Source organism: Thamnophis elegans, chromosome Z (assembly GCF_009769535.1).
Source record: "Thamnophis elegans isolate rThaEle1 chromosome Z, rThaEle1.pri, whole genome shotgun sequence".
Lineage (NCBI taxonomy): Eukaryota > Metazoa > Chordata > Lepidosauria > Squamata > Colubridae > Thamnophis > Thamnophis elegans.
In genome coordinates, this window is record NC_045558.1 from 144,563,860 (window position 1) to 144,586,367 (window position 22,508).

Genomic DNA, 22,508 nt, shown 5'->3' on the forward strand with positions numbered 1-22,508 from the left:
CAACTGCAGTCGGAAGTGGAGGACTACTTGTAGTCTCCAACCCACTTGCAGGGTGGGAATTAAGGGGACCCCTGGGCCCTCAACTAAGATGGGAGCAGATCAATTGCTATTCCCCTTCCGTCAGGGGCCACTTAAAACAGTGTTTCTCAACCTTGGACACTTGAAGATGCCTGGACTTCAACTCCCAGAATTCCCCAGCCAGCGAATGCTTAATCATTCCCCTGGCTCAGCTGATAAGGGAGGAGAGCTTGTGGCTTAGAGGTTAATACAACTGCATAATCCAGTGTTTCTCAACCTTGGCCACTTGAAGATGTCCGGACTTCAACTCCCAGAATCCCCCAGCCAGCATTCGCTGGCTGTGGGATTCTGGGAGTTGAAGTCCGGACATCTTCAAGTGGCCAAGGTTGAGAAACACTGACTTAAAAGACTTGTGGACTTCATCTCCCAGAATCCCTGGAGTTGACCGAACCGTGGTCAAGGTTAACATGCCTGCTTTATTCCTTGCCAAGCACTTCCTTCTCCGCCCCACTCCCTAACCCATTTTCCTGATCCCTTCCTCGGGCCGGGCCCTTCCTGCGGTATCATTCAGCCTCGCTGGCATCTGGGGGGGGTGGTTGTTTTTATTAGGCTCTGCCCCTTTAAGATGGGCGGCCGCCGCCTCCTCTCCTGCCTGGGGAATTCTGGGAGTTGAAGTCCACCGGTGGCCAGGAAAGCCTCTTGCGGGGATCCTGGCGGCGGGGCTGCTGACCCCAGGGCGGAAGTGCAGCGCCCCCTTCCCCCTGCCCCAGAGCGCCCCATGCCGACTGAGCGGGAGGCGGGGTGCGGGGGGGCAGCCCAAGGAGCAGACAGTCATGCCCCCCACCCTCGGCCTGCACCCGGGGGTCGCCTCGCCCCCCTCCTCCTCCCCGCCCCGAAGTCCCTGGGCTGAGCCGGGAGGCTGCGGGCTCCCCCTTCTCTGCGCCCCGCAGGCCAAGGATCCGGGACCCCCGCCCGGGTGAGACCCCGGGGGGCAGGGCGGCATCGCCCCCGCAGGTGCCCGCGCTGCATCCCGGCTGCCATTCGGTCCGGGGGCCGCTTCCTCCCTTCCGCCCCGGCAGCCTCCGTCCGCGCGGAGCCCCTCTTGGGCAGCTGCCGGCCGTGCGCGCTGAGCGAAGGGGCCGAGCTGTCACCGGCGGGGCGGAGCGGAGGCGGAGGCGGCGGAGGCAGGAAGGGGCCGAGCAGCAGCCGGCGCAGGGAATGGCGGCCGGTGGCGGAGCCGGAGCTGCGGGCGCCTCGGCAGGTGCCACCCGGGCGAAGCGGGCGGGCGAGGCTGGCACCGGGCGGGGCGGGGGTTGCGGGCGGGGCGGAGGGAGGGAGGAAGGGGGGAGGGCGGGGAGCGGGGGCCGCCGGTGTGTCCGAGCAGGGGCCGCTTCCCCTCCGCCGCTGACGCCCTGCTGCCGCCCCCCAGGCTGGTTCGCGTGGAGGCTGCCCGGCAGAGCCCTCTGAGCGCCCCGCCCGCCCCGAAGATGAATAAGGCGGCCACGGAGGTCTCCGGTGAGTCGGGGGTCTCGGCCCGCGGGCAGCCTGGGAGCGGAGGAGGGGCGAGGAGGGGCCCCCGCTCCTTTCCCACGGGGAGGGGCCGGGAGGGAGCCGCCCGGAGGGGGAGGGCGGGGGGCGGCCGGACCCCCGAGCGACCCCTCCCCTGCGGGCGCATCTCCGAGTCTGACCCCGCCGCCGCCGCCCCCTCCGTGTCCCCCCCCTCCTCCCTCCCGCAGAGAACAGCCACCACCTGAAGGTTTTCCTGCCCAAGAAGCTGGTGGAGAGCGTGCCCAAGTGCCCGGCCCTGCCCAAGGAGCGCCTGCGCTGGAACACCAACGAGGTAGGGGCGCCGGGGGGGTGGGGAGCGCAGGCTGCAGCTGCTGCTGCCGAACCCCGAACCCGTCCTGGGCTCTGGCTCGTCTCGGGTGGGCTGGGAAAAACTGCCTCGTCCACCAGGCAGGCGGAGGTACGGAAGGGCCCCTCTGGACGGGGGGGGGCTTTGCCCTCCTCTTGGGACCCCCGCGTAGCCCCTAAGGACCCAGGACCCTGTTCCCTGAGCCTCCCCCCCCCAAGCCCCCTGCAGGTTTTCTCCTCCCAGCCTCTGAGGTCAGATTGCGCTTGGTTGGCACTGACTGTGGCCAGGAGGGAGCCCCCTCCCCTCTTTTAAGCCCATCACCCAACCCAAATAGGCCCGTTTTTAAAAAGGGGCTCCCTTCGCCCATTAGCCCAGCGCAAGGCCTGTGGTAAGTGGGGAGGGGGGGATGTGAGCCCCACTCTTATCTGTGTATTTATGCTTAAAACAGGGAAGGGGTTCCTGCAAGGGGCTATTTGGGATCTGGAAGGAACAAACCACACTGATGCCCTCTTTTTTTGGGGGGGGGAAGAGCGGCATCCTAGAAACCGGGCATGGAAAAGGAGCCCAGGGCAGCGTTCCTAAAGTGGGGGCGGTAGTTCCTCCCGGGTGGTGGTGGGGGAGCCAAATGGGCCCCCTCCCACATATTATCCAGCCCTCCTGCACATCTTCTTCATCCTTTTTGCCTTCCTCTGGAGAGAAATTCCGACTCCGCCCGTTGTGCCTGCTGGTCCCTTCTGGCCTGGCTCTGCCCGCCCTTCCCAGCCTCTTTCCTGCCAACGGCCACCATTTCTGCTTTCGGTTGGCTGGCATCTCCTGCCTCCCCCCTTCTAGCATCCCGGAGCCTCCCTCACCCGCAGCCGCTTCCTGTGCAGGTTTCTGCCCTGTTTGGTCTCGGGGAAGGGCCCGGCCTTCACGTTATTAGTGCCGCATTGGCATTTCCCGGGAGGGAGGTGGGTGCTGGCCGGAGAGGGGGGGGGTTTCTGCTCTAAGAGGTCGCCTGTCTTCCTGCACGTCACGGGCCGGGTGCCCTGCGGAAGGGGGCTGCGGCCGCCTGGCCCCTCGGTCCGAGATCAGGGCACGCCGGGTTTCCCACTGAACGGCGGGTCAGAGGTTGGTCCTCACAGGCCCTAAAGTTGGCTTGAGCCCCGGCATCCGGGGGGATCAGCCTGGGCGGCCTTGGGAGGGGAGCCGGAGAAGGCAAGGGCTCCCGGGTGCCAACTCAGGGCAGTCTTGGGGGGGTGGGGGGGTCAGGATTCTGCTCCCGGCTCAGAGGCTGCTGGAGTCTGAAAGGACCTCTGGCCAGAGGTTGCCCAAGGGGGGGGGCAGCTGGGGGTGCTGGAGGTGCGCCAATGTTCCCATCAGGGCTCTGAGCTGGCTGGAAGGAATACCAGGCAGTCCTTGGGTTACGACCAGGGGTTTAGTCTAGTCTAGTCAGGAAAAAAAAGTGACTTGTGACTGTTTCCCACACTTATGACCGTTGCACCAGGGTCACGTGATCCAAAATTCAGACGCTTGGCCACTGGTTCATATTTATGAGGGTCACAGAGTCCCGGGGTCACGTGACCATCCCTCTAAGTTAGGGGGGGGGGAGCCACTTAACAACCAAGCTACTTACAACTGCAGTGATTCGCTTAGCAACGGTGGTCAGGAAAGGTTGCAGAGTGGGGCTAACCCACTTCACAACCGTCTGCTCGGGCTCGGTTGCGGTCGTAAGTTCAGGGGGCATTTTTGGGGAAGCCTGCAGACCGAGAGCCCCCTTTTCTCCTGCACCCCCAGCTCTGCCTTTAGGCCAGGCCTCTCCAAGCGTGGCAACTTTTGAGCCTGGCGGACTTCACCTCCCAGGATTCCAAGCAGAGCCGGCTGGGGAATTCTGGGAGTTGAAGTCCGCCAGGCTCAAAGATGCCACGGTTGAAGAGGCCTGCTTCAGAGCCTGGGATGCTGCTTGCCCCGAGGGACACCCCCCCCCCCAAGGGGCTCCGTCCTTAGGCGAGGCTCCCTTAAGTGCCGAGGGGGGGGTGGGCTCCTTGTTTTTCAGGGTCCTTCAGTTTCCCTGAGAAGACCATAAGACCATCAGTAGGAGGACTGGACACACGTTGCTTCCTCCCCCTGCCATGGTCACCTCTAAACGCCCGGGGGAGGGCTGCCCCCTTCTCTCTCCAGCCTCTCGTGCCCACGATGGACCAAGCCCTGGTTTGGCCCGAGTGCTCGGAGGTTGGTCCAGGGAACAGGGCACCTGGTGGGGGTGGGGGTGGGGGGGTTCATAGTGAGGAAGGGGGCACGGGGCCTGCTTTTATGATTAGCCCCACCTAGGCAGAATGGATGGTCTGTAATTTTAATAACTGTATTTTTATTTTTAATTTTTAAATTTTTTTAAAATCTCGTTTCTGAAAGCCGCCCAGAGTCCTACGGGATTGGAAATTTATTGAATTTCAAATTTCAAATTTTTCCCGGCCTGTCCAAGAGACTTCGGCCCTCCTGGCGCCTCGGTCCCCCCAGCGGCTTTCTTGGGTCGCAAGAACGGAATTGACAGAAATGCAGAATGGGGAGGGGGGGGGTAGCCGATGCCAGGGGCTTCCCAAGGGGGAGGGCCCCAGCCTCTCCCGGCTTTTAGGGAAGGATCCCTCCAGGTCTTTCTTTTTTTAGGTTATCTCCCCCCCTGAGTTTGGCCTGGCCCTCTGCTGTCTGCCCGGCCCCTGGTGGGCATTTCCCAAGAGGGGGGGCTGTCTCTGAGGGGGGGGGTCACTCTGGATCTCTCTCGCAGGAGATCGCTTCTTACCTGATCACCTTTGAGAAACATGAGGAATGGCTCTCGGGCTCCCCCAAGACCAGGTAAGGGGCCGGTCCCTGCTGCCTCAAGGCCGGGGCGGGGGGGGGGGGTTCGCCAGAGACCCCGCACACCCACCCGTCCCCCGGTGGAGCAGATGCAGCTGGTGCTTCGGGGGCCTGAAATCCCTTCTTGGGGAGGGGGGGGGGATTGGGCAACCAGCACCACCTGCCCACTTCTGCTGGTTTCGTCCAAGCCACTTTCGGCTGCAGAAATGCACATTTAACAGATGAAAGGAAAGAAAATTTAACGGATGAAACGAAAGGAAATTTAAAGGATGAGAGGAACGCCCCCCCCCCAAATGCCAGCATACAGGCGTGGCAAAGCTGCTTTGCAGGGAGGCTGCCAAAATGGGTGAGGGTCCTTGCCCCCTCCACCCCAGCTGGGCACTTCCAGGTGGGCTACAAGATGCCGGACCCTCTTTGGCTGCCCCCTCCGGCCTTGGCAGAGTGGAGAATCCCCTGCTGCCCAGACGGAGACCCCGAGGGGCTTCCTTGCTGCACCCCCAGGGGCTTCCTGTCCTGCTGGCCCCCAGGGGCCCCTGCAGACCTGGGGAGGGGGGGCTCCACAGCCGCAGGGCCCTCCAGACCCCCCTGCTGCCCAGGGCTTCCTCTCCTGGCAGACCCCAGAACGGCTCCCTCATCCTGTACAACCGCAAGAAGGTGAAGTACCGGAAGGACGGCTACTGCTGGAAAAAGCGGAAGGACGGCAAGACCACGCGGGAGGACCACATGAAGCTGAAAGTCAAAGGGGTGGAGGTAGGACCCCTCCCCCCTGCAGCCCCCCTCCCCCTCTGCAGAGGCCCCGGGCGCTCCCTGGGCAAGGGGGGCGCAGAAGGGGCCCCTGGAGGGAGGCTGGGGGTCCTTCCGGGGGGTCCCTCTTTCAAGGGGGCTGCAGAGGCCACGGGCGGAGAGGAGGATCCGGCCCCGGGAGTGGGGGGGGAGGGGTTTACAGGTGGTCCTTGACTTACGACCACCATTGAGTTCAAAATTTCCCGTCGCTAAGCAAAACTTCGGTTAAGCGAGCTTTGCCCCCCTTTTATGATTTTCCCGTGGCTGTTAAGTGAATCTGGCTTCCCCCGTTGACTTTCCTCACTGCGACCGTCATAAATACGAGCCGGTTGCCAACCTTTCGGTTAGGTGGGGATGCTGCAGCGGGCGGTAGGTGTGAAAAAACAACCAGAAGGTTCTCAGTGCCGTCGTAACTTTGAACGGTCCACTAAACTATCCGTGCGGGGGTCTGACTCAGGGGAGGAAGCGTTCCCCCCAAAAGACAAATCTTTGCTGCCTCCCCCAGTGTCTCTACGGCTGCTACGTCCATTCGTCCATCGTCCCCACATTCCACCGGCGCTGCTATTGGCTACTGCAGGTACGTCTCCCTGCGGCTGCTGAGCCGAGCGGGGGCTTTCCTGGAGGAATGGGGTGGGGAGGGGGTCTCCAGAAGGAGGATAGCAACAGGGGAGCTGCCCCCCTCTCCTTGGTCCCCTGCCTTTCGGAACGGCTGCCTTCATTTCGGCTGAAGAACCCAGTTGGGCCCTGAAAGGCTAAGGTGGCGTTTGCCAATCTCAGGATGCTGGGCGGGGGGGGGGGGGACTCCGGGAGTTCAAGCCCGCACCCCTGAACGTTGCTAAGGGTTAGGGGTCTCCAATTTGTGGGCTTCAACTCCCAGAATCCCCCAGCTAGCTCTGCTGCCTGAGGAATCCTGGGAGTTGAAGTCCCCAAGTCTTAAAATTGTATGTAATGGATGAGAATTTTTATTTTATGTTGTCTTTTATGTTTAAAAATAAAAATGATTTTTTTTTAAAAAAAAAATTAAAATTGCCAAGTTGCCCCTGCTTTAATAGGACAAAAGATGATTTTAGGAAACATTTTTATTCACTGTTGCTTACTTACCATACCAAGGACTGCAGGAGAAAAATGTCCAAAACACATAAATTCTTTGAGAAATATGGGGGGTCTGGTGTCCTGCTTCTCTTGGGGGGGGGGTCTGCTTGGCCTTCCCTAGAGAGGCCCCTCATTTCTCATGGCTCTTGATATGTGACCAACTGCCGTGAGGAGGGGGATCCCTTGGAGGGGAGGGGTCCATTCCTGAGGAGGAAGAGGCAACAGATAGGAACTAGGAGAGAACGAGGGTGAAGACAGCTGCTCCTTAATAGTTCCCAGAGTCCATCTGGAGGCAGAGAGTTTCGAGTCTTCAATCCGGCAAGATTCTGTCTGCAGGTTTCAAGCAATGAAGAAGTCGGAAGAATCGTCAGGGTTATTCTTGCTTTGGGGCCTGACAGGTCGTCTTTTGAGGACTCCCCAGTTGTTGTTATCCTCTTTTGGGCTGGGGAGTCCCCCAAGGCTTCACTTTCCCACCCACCCACCCCAGTTCCAGTTTGAGAGCGGGAATGCGGGAAGGGAACCAGGATTCAAGGCTTAGGGAAATCCTCCCCTCTTTTAACAAGATCGGCTCCTCTGCTTCCCCCCCCCTGCAGAACCCGGATATCGTCCTGGTCCACTACCTGAACGTGCCGGCCATCGAGGACTGTGGGAAGATCTGCAGCCCCATCCTGTGCTCCATCAACAGTGACCGGAAGGAGTGGCTGAAGTGGTCGAAGGAGGACCTGGTCGGCCAGCTGAAGCCCATGTGTAAGGAGGGACGGGGTGGGACGGGCACAGCGACAACGGCGGGAGCCCTTCGACTCACGGGTCGCTTTCACGAGGGCCCCACACTCCCGTCTCTAAGCGATTCCAGGGTCAGCCTCTTGCCCCCCCCCCCCAAACAGCCTGGCTCCTCATTTTACGGACCACGGAAGGACGGAAGGCTGAGCCAATCTGAGATTCCATCCGCCCAACTGCACTCTTAGCCCCTGCGCCACCACAGCAAGCGCAGGATGATGGGTTTGGGGGTTCTTCGTGGAGGGAGGGAACCTACCGGTCCTTGACTTACGACGAGTCACTAAGGAACTCTTCAAAGTTCTGATTGACCTACCTGGCGTGGATTTATGACCCGGAGTCGAAATCCCAACGCTCAGACCCTCCCCCAGATCACAAGCCCCCCCCCCCGAAGGGCTGGGCAGCCAGGCCACCTTTACTGCGGTTTGTGGGGTCCCACAGTCAACGGGGTGACATTTTATAACGGGTTTGCCAAAACAGCAGCCTTTCACCCGTCCCCCAGCACAGCATTCCCCAGCCAGAGTGGGGGGTCCGGGGTGGGGGGGAGAAGAGATGGTTTTGTGTGAGGGAGGGGCAGCCCTCAGGCACGCCCCTCGGGTGTGCACCAACCCCTTGCTCAGGTGTCCTGGTTGTGTGGAGGCCACGAACAAAGGCTTCGCTTAACCAAGGTTTAAAAAGGGTCGCAAAATTGGGTCCAATAGCAATAGCAGTAGACTTATATACCGCTTCATAGGCCTTTCAGGCCTCTCTAAGCGGTTTACAGAGAGTCAGCATATTGCCCCCAACAATCTGGGTCCTCATTTTACCCACCTCGGAAGGATGGAAGGCTGAGTCAACCCTGAGCCGGTGAGATTTGAACCGCTGACCTGCTGATCTAGCAGTAGCCTGCAGTGCTGCATTTAACCACTGCGCCACCTTGGCTCATCCTGTGAGCGGCCCATTTTGTGGCTCCATTGCGGTGGTAACTCGAGGACCCCCTGTCCTCTCTTCCTGGAGTGGGGAGCTCCGAATGGCCGGCCGAGCCACCAAAAGCCGGTGGCTGTGCTGGGCCTGCTCTGACCACCAGCAGGGGCTGCTCAGAAGCGCCAGACCAGCAGCCTCCTCCTCCTCCTCCTCCGTCCCCAGGAGGCTCCGGCTGACCAGCAGCTGGAGGCCAAGCCCTGGCTGGGCAGGCCTGGTGCTTTGGCCGCCTGTCTGGGGAAGGAAATCTGGAAAGAGGCTTCCTTTTGCCCACCCAGTGCCCCGATGCCCGTGGCAGAGGCAGCGCCCCCTCCTCCTCCTCCTCCCTGGGGGGGGGGGGTTCTGCATGTGGGGAGGGCCGGGGAGGGGGGACCCTGGGTGGACACGTGGCCTCCTCCTCCTTCCCTCCCGCAGTTCAGGGGATCAAGTGGAGTTGCAGCACCAGCACCAGCAACGGGAGCAGCCCGGCCGAATTCTCCGTGGAGCAGCTGGTGCAGCAGATCCTGGAGAGCCACCAGGCCAAGCCGGCCCCCCGGACCCACTCCTGCCTCTGCAGCGGCAGCAGCCTCGGTCAGCCCCCCCATCCCCCACCCCAGGGGACCCCACCCGCTGAGAGGCTGTGGGGTGTGTGTGTCAGGGGAGAACCTCTCCAGGAGGGTCTGGGGGTTGGAGCCCCAGGGACACCCGGGGCCATCTTGGTTTGTCAGTGTGTGTGTGCGTGTCGTGGGGGGGGGGAGATTGTGTTGCCAAGGCAGGAAGTTGGATGGCCAGAGGAAGGAGGGGGAAACACTGTCTGGATTGGAAGTTGCCCAGTTATGGGGCGCAAGGGGGGGCACTGCCTTTCCCCTCCGCCCTGCCAGCCTTGCAAATAACCCAGGATCCTCGTCTGAGGCTGGAAATGCTCTAACCCCCCCACCCCTTCCTCTCCTCGCAGGGAGCCCCGGCCACGTCCCGCACAAATGCAACAGCATTAAGCACCGGATCATCTCCCCAAAGGTGGAGGTCCGCCCCTGCCCCTTCCCGGCCCTGACGGAAGTGCAGAATATCTCCGGCAGCCCCGAGGCCAGAGCCGAGCCGGAGCCGGTCAAGGGGCCTCTCCTGGACAGCAAAGGCCTCAAGCCCACCAAGACCGGCTCCCCCCCCATGGCCGATGCCCTCCCCGACTCCACGCAGCCCTCCCCTGCCCTGGCCCGGCCCAGCGGCTTCCCCAAGCAGGAGCGGCCCCCGGGCACCCTCTCCGTCAGCCTGCCCGGCAGCGCCATCTTCGTCATGGCCAGCCCGAGCAGGCCCGAGAAGCCGCTGGCCCTGACCCCCAGCCAGCACCTGGTCTCTGGAGAGGGGGGGGCGGTCCCCGTGGCACCCCTGGGCCTGGCCGTCTTGCCCGGCCTGGTCCTCTCGCAGAGCCTGGAGTCCGCCATGGAGACCAACGAGGGGGCCTCGGACACCTTCGACCCCGACCGCTTCCTGAACAGCCCCAAGCAAGGACAGACGTACGGGGGCGGCCCGGGCCTCCAAGCCGAACCAGAACCCCCGGAGAAGGCCCCGGCCGCGGGCTACTCGCTCTACGTCTCCGCCAACCGCTTCTTCATCCAGGACGACGCGGCCGGGCAGGGGCCCACTCCCCTCTCGGCCAGCCCCACGGTGGCGGAAGCCAAGAGCAGCACGGAGGCGCCCATGGAGACGGCGGGCCATGAAGGGGACTCCCGGGCCGAGGGGCTGCCTGGCGAAGGGGGTGGAGAGGCCGGGGGGGTGCCGGAGATCTCCCCCAAGGAGCTGCAGGAGGAGCTGTACTCGGTCATCCAGCGAGTGGCCGCGGCGGCCGCGGGAGGCCCCTTCGGCCTGTCCTTCGACAGCCACTTCCCAGACCTCCTGAGCGAGCTGATGACGGAGGGCACAGCGGCCGACAGCGCAGGCAGCCCGAACGGCCCCAGTCCCGGGGCGGGGAGCCCGGAGCCGCTTCTGCCGGAGCCCCCGGGCGAGCCTTCCTACGCGGTGGAGGCCGCCTCGGGGGGTTCCGCTCAGCCCTTGGTCTCCATCACCGACTTCTCCCCCGAGTGGTCCTACCCGGAGGTGGGTGCTCAGCCCCAGAGGCCTGGCTGGTGGGGCAGAGGGGTGGGTGGGGTGTCGGACCCTCTTTGACTCCTGCCTTTTCCTCCTGGGGGGCCAGGGGGGCGTCAAGGTGCTGATCACCGGGCCCTGGATGGACGATTCGGAGTCCTACAGCTGCCTCTTCGGCCAGGTCTCGGTCCCGGCTGCCCTCATCCAGTCCGGGGTCCTGCGCTGCTATTGCCCAGGTAGGGGAGCCGAGAGTGGGGAGGGGGGAGGGAAGGGCCCCTCTGCTGCCGGCCCCCTCCGACCGTCCTCTCCCCCTTCCTCCCGCAGCCCACGAGGCGGGGCTGGTGCCGCTGCAAGTCGCCCGGGACTCCTGCCTGCTCTGCCCTTCCGTCCTCTTTGAGTACCGGGCCCGGAATTTCCTGGCGTTGCCCAGCACCCAGCTGGACTGGCTCTCCTTGGACGGTGAGTGGGGGGGGTGCGCCCCTCCCCCCTCCCCCCAGCTGCGGGCAGGGGGCCCAGCGGGCGTGTCCCTGCAGGCCTCCCCCGCCCTCTCCGGGGGTAGCCTCCGCTTAATGACCATTCAAAGGGGAGAAAAAGGGATTCCTTCCGACCATTCCTCGCTCTTACGACCGTTCACGTGGTCACGTGATGCAAAGTCAAATGGCCCCTACTTGTGACCGTTGCCGTATCCTCGGATTACGTGGGGTCCCTTTCCAAACGTCGGACAGGCAAAGATTAACGGGGAAGGCAGGCTCGCTTAACGACCGCCTTGCTAGCTTAACGACTGCAGCGGTTCCCTTAACAACAAGAAAAGCTGTAAAGTGGAGCAAACCTCACTTAGCGACTGTCTTCGCTTAGCAACCGAAACGTGGGGCTTAATTGCGGCCGTACGTTGAGGACTGCCTGTAGAGTCAAGGCCGAAAGGGGTCGGGGGGGGGGTGTCTCCGTGTTGCCCCTCGGAGCCCACGGCGGGCACTGCCCCATGGCCGAGCGGAGGTCTGGGGCTCCGGAGGGCTGTTTGTGCCCAGTGTCTCTAAGGACGCGGATATTCCTGGCATCTGCAACGGAAAGGCTGGGAGGGGCCGGGAGTTTCCATGACGGCTGCGCTGGGCCCACAGAGCCCCTCGGGGGGGAGGGCAAGGCCAGGCTGCCCCCTCCCCCCCTCCCAGCCCCAGCGCCCCTCGCCCTGCTCAGCAGACGCCCAGGGGTGGCCATGGGGCATCGGAGCAAGCACCCTGCTTCGGTCCCGGGGGGGGAGGGGGTACAGCAGAAACACACCCCCTCCTGCCCTGGCTGAATGCCCCCTCAGCCTCCACCCCGGCCTCTGCCAGACCAACCGGGTGGGCCAGTGTGGTGGCTGCGGGCAAGGAAGGCTGGGAATCTGCAGGTGGGAAATCTTCTGATGTGGGGGGGGGGGGCAGCTGGGGGCTTCTGCACCCCCTTCCCCCCCCCGTGCCGGGGCTCCAGTTGCCCAGGCTGCCTCAAAGCAGGTGGGCCAGGGAGTCTGGGGGAGGCCTACCTGCTTCCGACCCAAATGAGTGGGGGGAGCAGCCTGAGCCCAGCCCACCCCGGGAAGACCTCACCTGGCCAGAGCCTGGTCAGATCCTCTGCGCTGTCCTTGCCAGTCGGGCACAGAGGCTTTGAGGGGTGCCTGCAGAGCGGCCCCTCCCCTCCCTGTGCCCGAGGGCATCTGTCCAGGCACGCACGGCCGCACCCCCCCACCCCCCCCCCCATGTGACTGGAAAGAATCCCTTTCTGAGAAGAACCAGCGCGACCTGCCCAAAGGCCCTGGCAGAGGCCGGGCTGTGCCCCTGCCGCTCCCCCCCCCCGGCAGCTGGGGAGAGGAGGCAATGGGGAGCAGGGGGGGCCCTGCTAGGTGGGGAGGAGAGGGGCCCCTTGCCCCCCTCCCAGAGGAGGCCGTGCGGGTGTGTGTGTGGGGCCTCCTCTCAGCCACCAGCTGCAGGCGAAGGTCCCTCCGGCTGACCTGCCAGAGCTCATTAAAGGATTCCCGCCCCCCCCCCCCCCCCGCCCAGGCCGGTGGCTATTTTCAGGAGGGCCGGCGCTGGTCAGGCTGCTGCCCGTCTCTGGCTGGCGGAGGAAGAGCCGGATCCCCTCCCACCGGGGGCGTCAGGGGAGGGGGCAGCAGCCCCTTCACCCAGTCGTTGCATACCAGGAAGGGTAGCGGTGCCCTGATCTCTGCCCCCCCCCAGCTGGGGGACGGGCCTAACCTGGGATTTCTGTGCGGTCGCTGGCAGCTGCCTCTTGAGTCCCACCGGAGTTGAGCCGCAGAGCGCTGGGCTTGGGGGTCAGGCAAGGGGGCAGCCCCGTCTGTCCCCCGGCGATGCGCAGAGCAGGTACCGGCCACGGGTAGGTGGGGAGGGGGCCGGAGCATGGGTAGAGGGGGCTGCGGCCGGAGGGAAGGACCTGCACCCGGGGGGGGGGTTGGGGAGGGGGTCCCCAGAAGCCCCCCCTGCTCTGTGCGTCCTTGGGCTCCAGTGTGGGCTGGCAGAAGCAGCCCCCCCCCTTCCCCGAGGGGCAGCCCCGTCTGGGGGGCAATGAATGAGCTGGGTGGGGGGGCTGCGTGGGAAGGGGCTGGCAAGTGGGGTTCCGGAGACTGCCATTCACTGGACTTTCCTAGTTGGTGCCTGTAATGGTTGCGTGGGGAAGGGGCTTCTTCCCATTCTGCTGTCCGTGGAAGAGACCCCCGGCTTTGCTCTGTGAAGGGACTGGGGGGGGGGGGGGCTGGGGGTCCCTGGCACCTTCGCTTCATTTGCCACAGAATCTGTTTCTTTCTTTAATTAATGTCTTTCTCTGAACCCCCCAACCTGCCCCCATCAGGGAGAAGACACGAGCCCCCTCCCAGCCCCCCCCCTCCCCATGGGCTGGGTCCACTCCCTCCTGGAGCAGCAGCAGGACACGGGGGGCTCCGGGTCCCCCCCCCCCAGGATGAACCCACTTTTCTGCTCCCCTTTCCAAGACCGAGTGGACTGGTGCAGCCCCCCCCCCCGTTTGGGGCAGTGGAGATGCCCCTCCCCCCCCTGAGCTGGCCAAAGGAGGCCAGCCGTTAATCGCCCCCAAGTCAGGATTAGCTTAACAGGATGCCCAGCAACCTCTTCGGCCAGCTGTCCCCCCCCTTGCCCCTGTTCACCTGGGCTGGCCAGGGCGAGGCTGGGCTGCCTCTCACCAGCTTCCTTCCCCCCCCCAGATAACCAGTTCAGGATGTCCATCCTTGAGCGCCTGGAGCAGATGGAGAAGCGCGTAGCCGAGATGGCCGCCTCTGCCTCCCACGGGCCCCAGCCCCAAGGGGAGAAGCCCCCCGGCCAGGTGAGAGGTGGGGCAGGAGCAGGGCATGGGATCTGCCAGTGCCCGGCTGCCCTGCTCGGCTTTCTCCGTGACTCATGTGGGCTTTTCCAGTCGGGGGCGCAGAGACACACCTTCCGCCAGTCTCTGGGGTGGGGGCACCTGGGTCTGGCTGTGGGAGGCCCCCGGCTGCCCTCCGTGCTGTGGGGCCTGTGCCCGCCCTCCGCTGATGCCCTTCTGCTGGGGCTGCACGGGGCCCCTGGGGGCCGCCATCCCTGCTCTCCTTCCGCGAGGCTCTTCTCCAAACCCATAGGGCTGCCCCCTCCCCTTTCGCCCTTCGGGACTATTCCTCACCCCACGGCTCCCCTCCGGAGGCTGTGGGGCCCCTCCGAGCCCTTATTTTGCAAGGGTTTGGCGCACGAAGGCTGCCTGAAAGGGAGGCCTTCAGCTGTGGGGGGGCATTGCAGGGCAGCCCCCCAGCCCTGAGCCAGAAGGTCCGGGATGTGGGTGTGGGGAGAGGTGGATGTTGGGGGGCTTAGCTGATGGGACCCCTCCTCCTTTTCACGGGTCCTGCTGAGCTGCAAGTGCAGAAATGACAGGAATTTTCAACCCCACCCTCACCTCCCCCCCCCCAGGAGCCCCCCTGGGAAGCTCCCAAGCAGGCAACGTGCAGACAGTGGCTGGGGTGGAGGTGCCCCCCCCCGTCCCCTTTGTCCCAGCCCCACAAGCAGCAGCCATGTATATTTAGTGTGCGTCCCCCCTCCCCCCCCCCGGCCTGGATCTCGGGTTTCGCTGAGATTGGCACCTGCGTGGCCAGCCAGCCCAGCTATTCTGGAGCTGCACGGCCGGCCGGCTGGGGAGATAAGGCCAGGCGGCCTCTGGGTGGGATTAGGGAGTGGGGAAGGCATCTGCCCCCCCTCCCCCCGACCGCCCAATGGCCCCGAATTCTTTCCGTTGAGATCAGCCGCTTGGCCGGAGGGCGGGGGCACCGCGTGGAGCCTTTCTGGGCGAGGGGCACAGCCTGCCTCAGCCTGGCCACACACACCGCAGCTACTCAGAGGAGAGCGGGCACTACAGAAGCCATCATCCCCAGGCAGCAGGGCCCTGGTAGAGCTGGCAGAGCGGACAGGTGTAAGGCAGCCAGGGGGGGGGGGGTCAGGGGGGCATGGTCTTGGCCTAGGAGCTGAAGGGCACCTCAGGGACAGGGTGCCCACTGCCCATCAAGGCCTGAGGGCACCTTTGAGGAATACGGCCTCCCACTCCTCACTTCCCCCTCAGCTGGGGGGCTTCAGTCGTCCGCGGGGAATGCCAGCCCACCCCTTGTCCATCCCACCGCCTGGGGAGGGGGCTGTGGCCACGCGTGGGGCAGGGGAGCTGGGGGGTCTCGGGAGGCCGTGTGGCTTGGGTGGGAGATGTGCTCTTCACCTCCCTTCCCCCCCACACACACCAGGCCGCCTCCGACTCCTTTGAGGAGCGCATCGTGGCCGTCTGTGAGAAGATGATGCTCTCGCAGTCGTGGCTTCGCTCGGAGACCCTCGTGCACCACGTCAGCTTCCGAGGGATGACCCTCCTGCACCTGGCGGCCGCCCAAGGCTACACCCGCCTCATTGAGACCCTCATCAAGTGGCGGTGAGTCCCCCCCGCCCGGAAAGCCCAGGGCTCGCTGAGGTCTCTTGCCCAGAAACCTCCTTTCCACCTGGGAGCCCCCAGGAGGGGAGGCAGGCTAGGAAGCGGGGGGGCGTTAAGGGAGAGGAATTCTGAGGGGGCTACAGCCCCTTCTCTCGGGTCAATAAATTTAGTTTTTATTAATAAAAAAACAATAATTTAAACAAATAAATAGACCATTCCAAGTTCTGACGGCCAAAGCCGCCTCCCCCACGATCACGTGGCCAAACATCCCTTTGTGGCAACTATGGACACCTGGCCCTGTTTTACGACGGTTTGGCTGAAAAACCCGCCATGATTTCTGGTTTTCGGCGAAACTCGCACTGAATCCCTGGTTTGCTTAACAACCGTGGGAGAAAGATTGAACCCTCCCCGTCTTACTACGGTCCCAACGTACAAGCGGGATGGTCAGGAGGCTCCACGACGGTCGTAAGTCCAGGCCTGCCTGGGTACGGCTGGATCTTCTCCGTTCTGAAATGGGGGAATCGGAGCTCGGCAGGAGGGAAAAGGAATCCGCGTGGCAGGGAGCCTGGATCGTTGGTTCCGGAGTCCCTGCAGGTCTCCTGCAGGTCCTCTCGGCTGACCCCCGCCACTCCATTGCAGGCCTGCTGGGAAGCCCCGCGAGTCTTCAGTGGGGGATGCTGCCATGGGGGAGCTTCCCCTGGACGGGTCTTCTGTCCCAGCAGGGCTGCCCAGGTCTCTGTACGTAGGCCCCCCGCCCAGCGTGGCAGGTCCCAGCCTTTCCCTACCTGACGAGGTCCCGTAGGTGCTCGGATAAAACCTGCCGCTTGCCCGGGTCCAGCCTGCCAAACGTCGACCACCCTTTGAAGCCGGGGGGGGGGGGGCGAAGACGATTGCTGGGGCTGGGGAGAGGGAGGGCTGGCGTGACGGCTGCTCTCGGTTCCCCCAGGAGTCTCAACGCCCAGAATCTGGACTTGGAGCAAGAGGTGGATCCCCTCAACGTGGATCACTTCTCCTGCACCCCTTTGGTGAGAGCCTCTCGGGGGAGGGGGGCAGGAGAGGAAGCCAGATCCACCCGGGGGCAGAGGGGGGCTCCTACCGGTTCACACTGGTAGTAACAGCCGGCCACCCCCCTCAACTGGTTCTCTCAGAGGCGCCATCGGCAGCGCCATCTTGGTTTTTTTTACTACTGCCCATGTGCTTGCCTCGGCCGGGGGCTCTCATTCCTGTTCTCCCCCCCCGCCAGATGTGGGCCTGCGCCCTCGGCCACTTGGAGGCAGCCCAGCTGCTCTACCGGTGGAACAGCCAAGCTCTGGCCATCCCCGACTCTTTGGGCCGCCTGCCACTCACCGTGGCTCGTTCGCGGGGCCACGTCAAGCTGGCCACCTGCCTGGAAGAACTGCAGCACCAGGACGAGGCCCTCCCCGAACATCTGGAGCCCTCGGCGGATGTACCCGGGTCGGCCGGCAAGGCCTGCGTCGTCGGCCTCCAGCACCCCACGGAGGGGCTGCACGTCCCCTCCCCACTCTCAGCCAGCCCAGACACAGGTGGGGGACCCTTCCTTCCCTCGGGGGAGCGGCCTGCAGCGATGCTCAGTGCCCACTGAACCCCCGACTCCCCCTCTCTCCCCAGGGCTCAGCACAGCCAGCGGGGTCTCCTCCCCTTCGGAGCGCTCGGAAGGCTCCCTCTCCGTCACCTCGGCCTATTCTAGCGGGTCAGCCCTCCGGGAGTCGCCGGCCTACAGCCCTGAAGCCGAGGGAGCCATGGACGTCTGCCAGGGCTTGCCCCCTGGCAGCTTGGAGGGCTGGTACTTGCCGGAAGCCACCAGCCCTCCCGGCCTCCCGCCTGCCTCCTTCTTCCTCAACTATGGCGAGGGGGCCACCATGGGACCCCTGAGAGGCCCCGAAGCTCAGCTGGAGCCGGAGTTGCTGGCTTACGGGGAAAACGCCGAGAACGAGGAGCAGCTGCCGGAGACGGACGTCCTGCAGGTCCGTATCCGGGAGGGGGGAAGCGGTTGGCAACCCTTTCCCTGTCCGGTCCGGGGGCAACTCCGCTGCCTCCACCCAGTAACCCACCTGCCTTCTGCAGGCAGAGCCCCATGGGTGGGAGGTGGGGGGCTCCGGGTGAGCCTCAGCAGTGCAGGGAAGCAGCCCTGGGTCTGGGCCTTTTCCCCCTAACCCTAACCCTAACCCCCTCACCCCAGTGGACCCCCTTAACGTGAACGGCTGCATCAGCCTGCCCTACACAGGGTGCCTGGTCCTCATCTCCCGTCCTGCCCCGTTTCCCCCTGCCCCCCCCCCACCCCCGGTGGCCCTGCAGGTGGACGTGATGACGCTGGCCAAGCAGATCATCGAGGCCACGCCGGAGCGCATCAAGCAGGAGGATTTTGGCTGTGCCGAGGCGCCTCTCCGCGAGCGGCCCAGCAACATGGGCCTGAACGAGACCATGTCCTGGCTGGCCAGCTACCTGGAGAACGTGGACCAGCTGCCCAGCCTGCCCCAACGCCGGTAGCTCTGCCGGGCCCTCGGGAGGGGGCAAGGGCGGGGGGGGAGAGGCTGGTGAGGTTTTGGGAAGAGGGGCTCATGCCTGTGTCTCCCCTTCTGCCTCCCAGAGGTTTGGCCCCCTCGCCCCCCGGGCGCTCCTGCCTCAGCCCCCTGCAGTCCCCCCTGGCGGAGCTGTCCCTCGAGCGCCTCCCTCCGCCTCCCACCGCTGCCAGCTGGGCCGAGTTCCTCAACGCCTCGGGGAACGGGAAGATGGAGAGCGACTTTGCCCTGCTGACCCTCTCCGACCACGAGCAGCGGGAGCTCTACGAGGCCGCCCGCATCATCCAGACGGCCTTCCGGAAGTACAAGGTGAGCCTCCCGGCCGGGGCACATCGCCCAAACTCATTTAACGACGGTCTCCCTTACAATGGAAACGTTACAAGTCAAGGACTTCCTGTACTCGGGAGGGTGGGCAGAAGCCTTGCTGGGGAGAGGGGAGAATCGGGGCTGACATCCCCCCTCTCTCTTGTCCTGGTGTCCCCCGTCCCCTTGCAGGGCCGTCGGCTGAAGGAGCAGCAGGAGTTGGCGGCGGCTGTTATCCAGAGGTGCTACCGGAAGTACAAGCAGGTAGGGCTCCGTTGAGGGTCAGCCCCATCTCCGGCCCCTCCAAGCCTCCCAGGAGGCTCCCCCACACACTTGCAAGCGCCCCCCCCAACTAACCTGCTGCCTCTCTCTGTCTTGCAAGCTGACCTGGATTGCCCTGAAGGTAACATGGGGAAGTGGGGCCCTTGCTCAGAGGCCCCGGGGAGGGGCCACTCCCGGCATGGGAAGAGGGGAGGCACGTGGGGCTGGAGAGGCCTCAGGAAAGGGGTTTCTCTCCTCCTCCTCCTCCTCCTCCTGCTGAGGAAGAGCAGGCTGTGATTGGGAAATGGAGACTCCCTCTTTGCTGGGGGGGGGGGGCGGCTCTGGTGAGCCCAGGGAGGGGCATCTCGGCTCCACCTGAGGGGTGGGGGCTGGATAGGGGCAAAGTGGGAGGGCTCAATGTTTTGAGTGCTTTCCTTGAAAGGGTGAGGATCCTCTCCCTGTCCCACGCCCCACCCCACCCCCAGAAACCCCCTAGGGCTCCTGAAGGGGGACCTTGGTTGCCGCTGGGGAGCCCAAACCTCCCTTGGGGGCTGGGGACAGTGGGATGTCATCCACCCCCCCGGCTGCCTTAGAAGGGGAAGGCCGTGGGTGCTCCGGGATTGGCAGGTGGGAGACGAGTCCCGGCACCCACCCCTCCTCTCCCCCCACCCTCCCTCCCAGTACGCCCTCTACAAGAAGATGACGCAGGCGGCCATCCTGATCCAGAGCAAGTTCCGCAGCTACTACGAGCAGAAGAAGTTCCGGCAGAGCCGCCGGGCCGCCGTGCTGATCCAGCAGTACTACCGCAGCTACAAGGAGTACGAGCGGCTGAAGCAGGGACACCGCACATCGGCCGCCATGCAGCAGAAGATGAAGTGGGTGCCGGGACAGGGCTGGGCCGGAAAAAGGGGGGGGGGGCTGGTTGCAAGAGGAGTAGGCCACCTGCTCTGCACGGGGGGGGGGGGGGGAGGTAGGAGCAGACCCGGCCTGTGGCATTCGCCTGCAGACCCTCCCCCTGAAGCCCCAGACCCCCTCCCGGCCAATTCCATAGCCGTGGGCTCCTCCCTGTCTCTGCTCCTCACCTGGGCTGGCAAAGCTTCACAGCTGGACAATTTCAACCCTGTGATGTGATCCCCCCCCCCCCGGCAGCTGGGAGAAGAGCGTCAGGCGGCCTGGGTGGGGCAGCTCTGCCCGCCTCCCGTGGGCGTTAGAAACGCTTCCCCCCCCCTTTCAAACTCGTATGCCCTCCCCCCCCCCCGATGCCTTGGGTTGAAGTCAACGACGGCAGTTCTTAAGAGGGTTGCTAAGTGAATCCCTTCTCTGCCATGAGAGGCCTGGTCCACTCCGGCCGCTTGACACCCCCCCGTCCCCCCCCGTCTCCTCTGCCCACAGGGGAACCTTCCTGACCAAGAAGCAGGATCAGGCCGCTCGGAAGATCATGCGCTTCTTACGACGTTGTCGGCACAGGTACGGCAGAGAGGGAGGGGTCCAGGGGGGGGGGCAGGGATTGGGGGCATTTCTGCAGCTGCTGAACAGGCCTCATCAACACTATAAGGAGCCACAAGATGAGGGGTTTTTTTTTTGGGGGGGGGCAGTTAGGAGATCCAAAGGAGACCCAGTGTGAGAAGCCCAGCCAGGTGCCTGTGGGACAGAATAAGTGTGTGTGTGTGGGGGGGGGGCATCCAGCTGGAGGTAGGGTGGGCGCCTTGCTCTGCTCCAGGGGTCTGGGGGTATCCCTCCCTCCCTTCAGAAGTCACCTCTTGGCCCCCACCCAACACAGGATGAAGGAAATGAAGCAGCGGCAGGAGATGGAGGCGCCCCCACAGAAGCGTGGCGTGGCCACTTAGCCCGAAGAGGACGCCCGCAGAAGGAGGCAGAGGAGAAATCCTGACCCCAGCCAAGCCCCCCGAAGGACTGGGGGGGGGGGGCTGGGGGGGGCACGGGTCTCCCCGCAGGAAGGAAGGACTGTGCAATAGAACCACCCCCGGCTCAGGGCTTGGGCCCTTCCCGCCTGGGGAGCTCGCCTTCCGCCTGTGCCAAGGCGCCTGTGCCACGCAGGGGCTTTTCCGGGGGCCGGGGTCGTAGGGGGACGCCGCACCCCGGGCTCTGTAAGGGGGGGGGGTTCTTGGGGGGGGAGGGGCTTTCTGGAGGGCCTGCAGCAGCCCCCACTCGCAAGGGGTCGGGGTGGGGGGTGGGGAGACAATCTCCTCCCATGCACTTTTTGAGACCCCCGTCTTGTTTCCTTCTCCCCTCCCCATAAGCTGAGCCAGGCTGGGATTTGAAGAGGGTCCCCCCCCCACTCCAGCAGCCCCCCCCCCTTCCCCGTCCCTCTGTACATACGTGTATGATATGGGCAAAAGGTGGCCAGTGTGGCATCTGTTTGCCAGTGGTTCCCAAACTTGGCAACTTTAAGACTTGTGGACTTCAACTCCCAGAATTCTCCAGCCAGCAGAGCTGGCTGGAGAATTCTGGGAGTTGAAGTCCAACAAGTCTTAAAGTTGCCAGCTCTGCTGGCTGGAGAATTCTGGGAGTTGAAGTCCAACAAGTCTTAAAGTTGCCAAGTTTGGGAACCACTGGAACCCAAAGCCCTCTCACCCCTTGCTTGGGGGGGGGGGGCGGCAGGAGGCTGGGGAGAAAGACCCATGGCTTGTAATTTTGGAGCCCCCTCCCCTTCTCTGCCCCCCCCCCCACTGAAAATCTCCTATGTGTATTTCAGCCCAGCCTCTGGGTCTCCCTCCCCCCCCCCTCGCCTCTCACATCTGGCTTCCGTTTTGCATGAATTTTGGTTTGTACAAATTTACATTAAACTGCAAGAAAAAACCTCCAGTGGAAACTCCTCGAGTGGGCATCAGCCTGGCAGGAGGGGTGGGTGGGGCTGGAGCCTCTTGGTGGGGGAACAGGCTGCACACACGCACACACACATACCCCATGCCCTGGGAGTGAGGGTCTCCCCAGCCTCCAGGGGGCCAAGCCCATTTTCTCAGCTGGCCCCATCCGTGCTGTGCATCAGTGGGAGGGAGGCAGGTGTTGGGCAGGGGGAACTCTGGCCTCAGTTCTGCCCCCCACCCCACCCTCCTTGGCCTTTCTGACCGTGCCCTGCTGGTCCCCCCCGTGTGGCCGGAGGAGGGGTTTCTGCTAAGCAAGGTGGCTCCCTTTCTGCTCTCCGGCCCCTTGATGCCCCTGGCTTCCTTTTCAGTGGGTCTGTGGACCTCGGGCATGGCTGGGCAGAGACTCTGGGGGACCCCCCCAGGCAAGCCGTCTCTGCCCCAAGGACCAGCTGAAGCTGTGGAGTGCCAGGAGGAGGAGGAGGGGAGGAGGAGGGAGGCTCCCTTCAGCTGCTTCCCATGAGTGAGATGGGGCAAGGGGCATCTCTTGGGAAGGGGCAGTGATGGAAGAGGCTCCTGCTTTGCAACCAAAGGGGTGGGGGGGCTTGGAGGGGGGGTTGGAAGGGCCCCCCGAAGGGGCATTTGGGCTTCCTAGGCTGAACTCGGGGCATCGTGCTGGAAGGTTCCAGCAGCTTCCCCCAGCCACTGAGATGCCCGAGAGAGGGAGACTCCAGACGAGGTTTGCAAAAAGTACCAGCCTTTATTTATGGCCGTGGCGAAAGCTGGGTGAGCAAACTATCTCCAAAACATACAAACAACATGCATGTAAGGAATAGCCGCCCCCTTGCAAGAGGGGCTCAGAGGATTATATATGCATTTGAGGCAGACAAACAACCTTTATCCAATCAGAGACAAAGATTGATCTTTAAAGCGCCCTGTCTCTGGCCTACCTTCTCTGTGGAGGATCCCTGTGGCCTTGTGTAGGGGGTGGCAGCCCACCCACCCACCCCCTTTGCCAAGTTGCTTTTTGGCATAATGCCTTTAAGGAATTGATGAGCCTGGAAAATTCCCTAGTTTGGTTCCTTTTATCTATGGGGCCTGATATTCCCGGGTAACAATGTCCTCTACGTTTTTCAAGAACGTGCCTAGCTTTGAAGCCCAGGAATAGAAAGACGCAGCTGTGAGATAACATTTGCAGTCTCGTATTGAGGTTACAATTTGCTAGGCTAGAAAACAACTTAATTTCTGACCGTATGCAATAATATAAGCAGAAGCCAATCG

The 22,508-nt window shown here is 63.6% G+C and overlaps 1 protein-coding gene across 3 annotated transcripts; it reads left to right on the top strand.

Moving 5' to 3' along the window:
* Positions 1-695: 695 nt before the first annotated feature.
* Positions 696-20,857, top strand: CAMTA2 (calmodulin binding transcription activator 2). 3 transcript variants are annotated; one of them, XM_032235778.1, is made up of 22 exons: positions 696-994; positions 1,448-1,533; positions 1,755-1,858; positions 4,635-4,702; positions 5,320-5,455; positions 5,994-6,065; positions 7,174-7,327; positions 8,729-8,884; positions 9,249-10,384; positions 10,482-10,608; positions 10,697-10,831; positions 13,575-13,693; positions 15,120-15,298; positions 16,245-16,323; positions 16,542-16,842; positions 16,928-17,283; positions 17,642-17,802; positions 17,907-18,147; positions 18,334-18,405; positions 19,084-19,277; positions 19,795-19,869; positions 20,183-20,857. In XM_032235778.1, the coding sequence occupies exons 1-22, from the start codon at positions 852-854 to the stop codon at positions 20,247-20,249; spliced, it is 4,161 nt and encodes a 1,386-aa protein (XP_032091669.1). In that variant the 5' UTR covers positions 696-851; the 3' UTR covers positions 20,250-20,857. The 3 variants fall into 3 exon arrangements, with proteins under 3 accessions (XP_032091669.1, XP_032091668.1, XP_032091670.1); XM_032235777.1 differs by having other exon boundaries at positions 697-994; positions 17,615-17,802; XM_032235779.1 differs by lacking the exon at positions 696-994 and adding an exon at positions 1,168-1,279 and having other exon boundaries at positions 17,615-17,802.
* Positions 20,858-22,508: the final 1,651 nt, after the last annotated feature.